The sequence below is a fragment of the Patagioenas fasciata genome, chromosome 38 (genome assembly GCF_037038585.1).
Source record: "Patagioenas fasciata isolate bPatFas1 chromosome 38, bPatFas1.hap1, whole genome shotgun sequence".
NCBI lineage: Eukaryota > Metazoa > Chordata > Aves > Columbiformes > Columbidae > Patagioenas > Patagioenas fasciata.
In genome coordinates, this window is record NC_092557.1 from 1,809,060 (window position 1) to 1,818,257 (window position 9,198).

The following is a 9,198-nucleotide window of genomic DNA, read 5'->3' on the forward strand; positions in this document are numbered from 1 at the left end:
GGTTTAGATGGGCCCGAACCGGTTTAAATGGGGTTAAACCGGTTTAAATGGGGCTGAACCAGCTCAGCTGGGACCCGCGGCTCCCCCATCGCCCTCCCCGCGCTCCCCGCCGCGCCGCCGCTGATTGACAGCGCCGCAGCCAATCCCCGCCGAGCCCCGCGCCTCCGCCGCCCAATCCGCGCGGCCAAAGCGGCGGCGGGGGCGGAGCCCGCGCGGCCGCGCCTCCTCCCGCCTCGGGGCGCCCAGCCAATCAGCGCCGCCTCCCGCCCCTCGCCGTGATTGACAAGCCGCCTCCACCTCCCCCCGCCGCTCCGCCCCCTCCACCCGTCTCCGCGCCGCGATTGGCCGCGCGCATGAGTGGCGCCGCCCTCAGCCAATCGCAAAGCGGGATTGCGCGGTCCGCTCCCCCCCCAGCTCGCGCCCGCCCCGTTCCGTGCGGCGCAGAGGGCGGCGCGGGCGCCATTTTGCGAGCAGCCCCCGAAGAGGCGGCGGCGGCGGGAGCGGAGCGGGGCCGGAGCGGTGAGGGGGACGCGGGGAAGCGGCGGCGGGCGCGGCGGGGACGGGGCGAGGGGGACACGGCGCGGGATGCGGGGCGGGGAGGGGGGGCGGGAATGGCGGCGCTTCCGTGTCCTTCGCGTCGCGAGGCGGGAAAATGGGGGAATGGGGGGGGGGGGGGAAGATGGCGGCGGCGCGGGGGGGGGAGGGGGGGGCGGGCGCGGCTGGGAGGTGCGGGGCGTGGTCAAGGCGCGGGGGAGTGGCCTCGGGGCGTATTGGTTTGAACGGGAGGGGCGTGGTTAAGGCGGGGGGCGTCGTCTGGGGGCGCCTCGGTTTGAACGGGAGGGGGGCGTGGCCTGGGGGCGCATTGATTTAAGGGGGGGGGTCGCATTGGTTTAAATGGGAGGGGGCGTGGCCTGGGGAGGGGGCGTGGCTTGTGCTTCTCTTCCAGGCTCAGCACCGCGGGAACCCCCCCCCCACTTAATATTTTTGGGGAAAAAACACCTTTTTTTGGCTTATTTTGAGGGGCCACCCTCCCCCCCTGTAGTAGGGGGTTAAACTCAACAAAATGGTGGATTTGTCTCGTTTTTTGGGTGAAAAAAGCCGGGTTTTGGTTGGTTCTAAGGGGAGGGGGTGGCGGGAACCCCCCCCCCCCCGCAGTTTTGAGGGAAAACGCCTCATTTTTGAGTAACTTAAGGGCTAAATCGCTTTGAGGGTTAAAAAGGGAACGAAAAGCCCTTTTTCCTTGGTGATTTTGGGGGAAAATGAGCAGAAAAGAGATGTTTTCTTTTCCCTCGTTTCGGGGGCAAAATGGGGTTAAATGCTTTTTTTTTAGCAACGTTTTGGGGCTAAGCCGCGGGAAATTGGGTCAAAACCCCAAGTTTTCGGCTTTTCCGCAGAATTTTGGAGGTAAAATCAGCATAAAAATCACTGTTTTGGGGGGCAAAACAGTGGGAGTTTTGGGAGGGGATAAAGAGTGGCAAAATGCACTTTTTTCGCCTCTTTTTGAGGGGGAAAAGGGCGAAAAATCCCTTTTCTGTGTGATTTTTGGGTCAGAACCGGCGCAAATCTGCTTTTTCCTGTGTATTTTAGTGTAATTTTTCACAGCAAAAACGATAAACGTCCCGTTTTCCGCACCGTTTTGGGTGCAAAACTCCAACAAAATCCCCTTTCCCCCTCATTTTCGGGCTCAAAGTGGCCAAAAAAAACCCCTTTCCACCTCATTTTGGGGCTCAGTCCCCTCTGCATTCAGATTTTGGGGCAAAATCCCCTTTTTCCTGCCAATTTCGGGGCCAAAAACGCTTTTCCCGCCTTTTTCCCCTCGAGGCCGCGTCGCCCCCGAAATCCCCTTTTCCGCCTCATTCTGAGGGGCCAAAAGTGGCTAAAACCCCCCAAATTTGGGGTTTTTGCCCATTTTGGCACCCCCCCCCTTCCTCATCACCATTTTGGGGTCAAATCCCTTTAAACCCCAGCTTTTCCTGTCAGTTTGGGGGCAAAAAGCGCCAAAAGCGCTTTTCCCGCCTTTTTCCCCTCCAGGCCGCATCGCCCCCAAAATCCCCTTTTCCACCTCATTCTGAGGGGCCAAAACGGGCTAAAACCCCCCAAATTCGGGATTTTTGCCCATTTCAGCCTCACCCGTCCCCCCCCATTAAAATTTTGAGGAAAACCCCCCCAATTTTGGGGCAAAATTCCATCTTTCTTCCCTACCTCCCCCCCCCCGAATCGGCATTTCCCCCCCAAAAAACCCCAATTTCCCCCCTTTTTATTCCGCAGGGCCCAGCGGTGACACCGGCCCCTCCCCCACCCCCTCCCCCACCCCACCCCCCACACCCCTCCCCCCCCCCCCGAGCGCCGTTTTGGGCTCAAATCAGCCCATTTTCGCCAATTCTTTTCGCGGGGGGGGGAGCGTGCGGGGGGAGGGGCAGCGCGGGGGAGGGGTCCCCGCCCCTCCCCCCCCCAGTCTAACCCCTCCCCCACCCCCTCTTGTGCTTCTTTTCACAGCGCGATTTTTTTAGAGCCGCCGGCGACCGTAAGTGCCAAATTCTCCTTTTTTCACCCCGAAACCATGAGTATTTTCCCCCCCTCCCCCCACTTTCAGCCCCTCCCCCTGCCCCCTCCCCCCGCCCCCCAAAAACGGGCCCCGGGGGGGGGGCGGGACCGGCCCCTCCCCCCACCCCCATTTTGGGGCCGTTTCCTCCCAAATTTTCACTTTTCCGCCCCAAACAAAAGCCCTGGAACGGGCGAACCCCCCCGCCCCTCCCCCCGCCCCGCCCCCACACGTAGAATTTTAAGGGGTTTTTGATTATTTTTATTATTGTTGTTTTTTTTTTTTAATTTTTTATTTTTATGGGTTTTTTCTTTTTTTTTTTTTTTTAATTTTTTATTTTTTTATTGTTTTTTTTTTAAATTTTTCACCGTTTCCGGCCATTTTTCGGGCCCCTCCCCCTCCCCCCAAGCCCCGCCCCCTTTGGCCCCTCCCCCTCCCGCCGCCGGCGAATCACGGACGACTTGGCCCCTCCCCCCCCCCACGGTAAGAGCCCATTAACGAGCGCTTAATTGGGGGAGGGGGCGGGGTCATTGAGGCACGTTCATTAACCCAGGGTTGTTAATTAGATGAGGGGGCTGACAAAGTTGGGCGGGGGGGGGGCGCTAATTAACGAGGGGCCGGAGACCAGCGTTAATTAAGGGCTTAACGAGCCCCCACAGGAGGTAAGTGCTTAATTAGCGAGGGGGCGGAGCTGACGGTGACTTCACCGCTGTGGCGGCCATCTTGGAAGATGGCGGCACCCACCAGAATCCCCCAAGTTATTGAGTTTTGAGACCCCCAACACCCAAAATGACCCAAAAATGTTGAGTTTTGATTCCCCAACCACCCAAAATGTCCCAAATTATTGAGCTTTGGTTCAACCACCACCCAAAATGACCCAAAAATGTTGAGTTTTGGTGCCCCCACCACCCAGAATGTCCCAAATTATTGAGTTTTGGTTCAACCACCACCCAAATTCTTGAGTTTTGAAGACGCCACCACCCAAGATGACCCAAAAATATTGAGTTTTGATTCCACCACCCCCCAAAATGCCCCAAAATCGTTGAGTTTTGATTCCCCCACCACCCAAAATGTCCCAAATTACTGAGTTTTGATGCCCCCACCACCCAAAATGCCCCAAATTATTGAGTTTTGGTTCAACCACCACCCAAAATTGTTGAGTTTGGATGCCCCCATCATCTAAAATGACCCACAAATGTTGAGTTTTGATGCCACCACCCCCCAAATTATTGAGTTTTGAAGATGCCACCATCCAAGATGACCCAAAACCGTCGAGTTTTGGTTCAACCACCACCCAAATTGTTGCGTTTTGAAGACGTCGCCACCCAAAATATCAACATCTGATGCTTCCAACCCCCCCCAAACGCCCCAAAATGTTGGATTTTCACACCTTTTTCCCCGCCAGGAGTCCCAAGTGGTCCCCGCCATGGCCAGCAACGTGACCAACAAGACCGACCCGCGCTCCATGAACTCGCGCGTCTTCATCGGCAACCTCAACACGCTGGTGGTGAAGAAGAGCGACGTGGAGGCCATCTTCTCCAAGTACGGCAAGATCGTGGGCTGCTCGGTGCACAAGGGCTTCGCCTTCGTGCAGTACGTCAACGAGCGCAACGCGCGCGCCGCCGTGGCCGGCGAGGACGGGCGCATGATCGCCGGGCAGGTCCTCGGTGAGCGGCGGGGCTTCGGGGACGTCTCGTTGGGTTTTGGGGGCGTCTCGTTGGGTTTTGGGGACGTTACGTTGGGTTTTGGGCACTTTTTGTTGGGTTTTGGGGACGTTCCGTTGGGTTTTGAGGATGTTTCATTGGGTTTTGGAGGCATCTCAAGGGGTTCTGGGGGCGTCTCGTTGGGTTTTGGGACGTTTTGTTGGGTTTTGGGGACGTTACGTTGAGTTTTGGGGACATTACGTTGGGTTTTGGGGACATTATGTTGAGTTTTGGGGACATTACGTTGGGTTTTGGGGACGTTCCGTTGGGTTTTGAGGATGTTTCATTGGGTTTTGGAGGCATCTCAAGGGGTTCTGGGGGCATCTCCTTGGGTTTTGGGGACGTCTCCTTGGGTTTTGGGGACGTTCCGTTGGGTTTTGAGGATGTTTCATTGGGTTTTGGAGGCATCTCAAGGGGTTCTGGGGGCATCTGGTTGGGTTTTGGGGACATTACGTTGGGTTTGGGAGGCATCTCCTTGGGTTTGGGGACGTTACGTTGGTTTTTGGGGACGTTCCGTTGGGTTTTGAGGATGTTTCATTGGGTTTTGGAGGCATCTCAAGGGGTTCTGTGGGCGTCTCGTTGGGTTTTGAGGATGTTTCATTGGGTTTTGGGGACGTCTCATTGGGTTTTGGGGGCATCTCGTTGGGTTTTGGGGAAGTTTCCTTAGGTTTTGAGGATGTTTCATTGGGTTTTGGGGATGTTTCATTGGGTTTTGGGGATGTTTTATTGGGTTTTGGGGATGTTTCATTGGGTTTTGGGGGCGTTACATTGGTTTTGGGGATGTTGCGTTTTGGGGATGTTACGTTCAGTTTTGGGGACATTACCTTGGGTTTTGAGGACATTACGATGGGTTTTGGTGCCATTTCCTTGACTTCTGAGACCATTTTGTTGACTTTTGGAACCATTTTGTTGCCTTTTGCCCCCATTTCCTTGATTTTTGTGACTATCCCGTTGACTTTTCTCCCCATTTCGTTGACTTTTCTCCCCATTTTGTTGACTTTTTTCCCCATTTTGTTGACTTTTGGGCCCAACCCGTTGATTTTTGGGCCCATGCCGTTGACTACTGGGCCCATCCTGTTGACTTTTGGGCCCATTTCGTTGACTTTTGGGCCCATTCCATTGACTTTTGGGACCATTTTGTTGACTTTTGGGCCCATCCCGTTGATTTTTGGGCCCATGCCGTTGACTACTGGGCCCATCCTGTTGACTTTTGGGCCCATTTCGTTGACTTTTGGGCCCATTCCGTTGACTTTTGGGACCATTTTGTTGACTTTTCTCCCCATTTCGTTGACTTTTGGGTGCATCCCATTGACTTTTGTGCCCATTTTATTGACATTTCTCCCCACCCCATTGACTTTTTTCCCCATTTCCCTGACTTCCGCCCCCATTTCCTCGACCCCCCCCCCCGCGCCCCCCAACCCCCCGAATGTCCCCCCACCCCCAGACATCAACCTGGCGGCGGAGCCCAAGGTAAACCGAGGCAAGGGCGGGGTGAAGCGCTCGGCGGCCGAGATGTACGGGTCAGTACCCGCCCCACCTTCTCCCTCCCCCCTCGTCAGGTGGGACCCACAGCCCCCCCGCTCGCCCCATAGCCCGCAGGGGTCCCCCGGGACCCCACGGGCCCCACTGACCCCCCATCCCCCGCAGGTCGTCCTTCGATCTCGACTACGATTTCCAGCGCGACTACTATGACAGGTACGGCGGCCATTTTGGCCCCAGAAATACATTGTTCCCAAAAAACCACATCGTTTTCCTCTCATAAACGCCCCAAAGAACCCTTTTTCTCCTCACAAAAAACCCTTTTGCCCCAAATAAACCCTTTTTACCCCAAGAAAAATCCTACTTTTTTCTCGTCATAATAACCCCCATTTCCCCCCCAAAAAAACCCTTCTTTTCACCCCAAAAAACCTTTCTTTTCCCCAAATAATCCTTTTTTCCCAAAAAAGCCTTTTTCTTTCCTCATAAAACCCCATTTCCCCAAAAAAACCAATTTGTTTCTCGCATAAAAACCCCATTTTCTTAAAAAAACACTCAATATTTTTCCCCAAAAAACCAATTTCTTTCTCTCATAAAAACCCCATTTTCCTCAAAAGAATTGCAATATTTTTCCCCAAAAACCCACATTTTTTCTCTTTATAAAAACATTTTCACCAAAACACACCCCTTTTTCCCCTCATAAAAACACCATTTCCGCCCCAAAATCCCCTCATTTTCCCCCCCAAAAAAAACACCTTTTGTCTCCCCAAATCCAAATTTACCCCCAAATCCCCATTTTTTCCCCCAAAAACTGTATCTTTTCCTCAAAAAAATGTATTTTTTCCTCAAAAACCCCTTTTTTCATCTTTTAACCCCCACGTACGTCCCTATACCCCATTTCCCGCCAAAACCGTTTTCCTCCATTTTCCTCCCAAACACCCCATTTTTCCCACAAAAAAAACCCCTTTTTCCTCCCCAAATCCAAATTCATCCCCATCCCCCTCTTCCTTCCCCAAAAACGCACATTTTTTTAATATAAAACCCGTTTTTATTCGCTTAAACCCCCCCGTACATCCCCGTGCCCCGTTTCCCGCCAAAACCCCGCCATCTTGCTCCCCGAAACGGGCGTTTTCCCGCTCAAACCCGCGCCCCCTGCAGGATGTACAGCTACCCGGCGCGCGTCCCCCCGCCGCCCCCCATCGCCCCCCGCGCCGTCGTCCCCTCCAAGCGCCAGCGCGTGTCCGGGGGCGGCGGGAACACCTCCCGGCGCGGGAAGAGCTTCAACTCCAAGAGCGGCCAGCGCGGATCCTCCTCCAAGTCCGGGAAGCGTGAGTTCGGGGGCCAAGATGGACGCCGGGGGGACAACATGGCTGCTGGGGGGAAGCGACAAGATGGCGGCTCAGGGGACACCATGGTTGCCAAAGGGGTTGGGACAAGATGGCTGCCGGGGGGACAACATGGCTGCCGGGGGGAAGCGACAAGATGGCGGCCAAGGGGACAAGATGGTTGCCAAGGGGAAAGGGACAAGATGGCGGCCAAAGGGGTTGGGACAAGATGGCGGGCGGGGGGGAACCAGGACAAGATGGCCGCCGAGGGGACAATAAGCAGCAATTTTGAGGTGAATTTTTGCAATTTTGAGGTAAAGTTTGCTCGTTTTGAGGTAAACTTGGGATTACGAGGTGGACGGGGTCACCTCGCAGTGAACTGTGGGCGTTTTGGGGCGAATTTTGTCCGTTTTGGGGCGAATTTTGTCCGTTTTGAGCGGGGCCCCTGTGTTTGCGGCGCAGTGAAGGGCGACGACCTGCAGAGCATCAAGAAGGAGCTGAGCCAGATCAAGCAGAAGGTGGACGCGCTGCTCGAGAGCCTGGAGCGCATCGACCGCGAGCAGAGTGCGTTGGGGCCCCGCCCCCCGCCCCGCCCCCGCCCCGCCCCGCGCCCCCTTCACCCCTCTGGGCCTTCCCCCCGCAGAGCAGAAGAGCGAGAAGGCCGAGGAGGAGCCCAAGAAGGACGAGGGCGGCGCGGGGGGGAAGGGCGAGCCCGCGGGCGCCGCCGACGAGTCGGGGGAGGAGGGCGACCTGCTGGATGACGAGGAGGCCGAGGAGCGGGGCGACGAGCAGGTGGGCGAAACTACCAATTCCTAAAGCTTCAGCATTCCAAAATTAGGAAATTCCAAATTCTCAAAATGCAAAAATTCCGAATTTTCAAAAGGAGGAAATTCCAAATTTTCAAAATTCCAAAATTCTGAATTTTCAAAATTCTGAAATTCCGAATTTTCAAAATTCCAGATGTTCAAAATTCAAACATTTCAAATTTTCTAAATTCTGAAATTCCAGATTTTCAAAATTCCAACATTTTGAATTTTCTAAATTCTGAAATTCCAAATTTTCAAAATTCTGAAATTCCAAATTTTTAAAACTCCAAAACTTTGAATTTTCAAAGATATGAAATTCCGAATTTTCAATTTTTCAAATTTTCAAAATTCTGAAATTCCAAGTTTTCAAAATTCCAAAACTTCAAATTGTCAAAATTCTGAAATTCCAAATCGTCAAAATTCTGAAATTCCAAATTTTCAAAATTCTGTATTCCTGAATTTTACAAATTCAAAATTTTCTAATTTTTTGAAATGTCAAATTTGCAAAACTTCCAAATCCCAGAAATTTCAACATTTTCAGGTTTACAAAATTTTGAATTTTTCAAACTTCTGAACTTCCAATGCTTTCAGAACTTAAAAACTCCGAGATTTTCAAATTGCTAAATTTCCAGATTTCAGCAATTTCAAAATTTATGCGATAATTTCCCTGCTTCCAAAACACCCAAAGCTGCACAGTTGGGCGGTTTTCAGAACCTCGCAACGTTCCAAATGCAGACATACTCAGGTTTTCCGAAACCCCCGTTTTGGGGCCATTTCCGGCCGTTTTGCGGGGAGTGCTGGGTGTGGGGGAGGGGGTGGGCGCTGGGTGAGCCCCCGTTGTGTCCCCAGCTGGAGTCCATCAAGGGGGACGAGAAGGAGGCGGAGGAGGGCGAGGACGACAGGGACAGCGCCAACGGCGAGGACGATTCCTAAAGCCCCGCCCGCCCCAAAAGGCCCCGTTCCCCGCCCCCGTGCTCGTGCTGTCGTGGCCCCGCCCCCGGCCCCGCCCCCCGCGGCCCCGCCCCCCCCTTTTAATTTTGATACCTCGTTACGAGTTGATGATTAAAGGACGGATGGTTTGTAGCCGCGTGCTGACCCTCAGCGACCAATGGGGGCGCTGAGCTCCCCAAGTCGGGGGGAGGAGCCGGAACCGCCCGCCATGCCGCCCCGCCCCCCGCTGGAGCCCCGCCTCACCCTGCAGGGGGGACCCAGGCGTTCGGGAGGGACCCAGGAGTGCCCCAAGGGACCCAGGAGTGCCCCAAGGGACCCAGGCCTTCAGGAGGGACCCAGGCGTCCGGGGGCTTTATTTACAATCCAATCACAATAAATATACACAGGGGGGCGGA

General features: G+C 54.3%; 1 protein-coding gene across 1 annotated transcript; it reads left to right on the plus strand.

Annotated features, from left to right (window-relative positions):
- The first annotated feature begins 438 nt into the window (after positions 1-438).
- On the plus strand, positions 439-8,935 carry HNRNPC (heterogeneous nuclear ribonucleoprotein C). Its single transcript, XM_071801414.1, is given in 10 exon segments — positions 439-519; positions 1,331-1,404; positions 2,497-2,524; positions 3,948-4,209; positions 5,690-5,804; positions 5,893-5,940; positions 6,880-7,049; positions 7,509-7,662; positions 7,664-7,838; positions 8,702-8,935. Coding segments are annotated over 7 exon segments (987 nt in total). The 5' UTR covers positions 439-519; positions 1,331-1,404; positions 2,497-2,524; positions 3,948-3,968; the 3' UTR covers positions 8,786-8,935.
- The last annotated feature ends 263 nt before the right edge of the window (positions 8,936-9,198 follow it).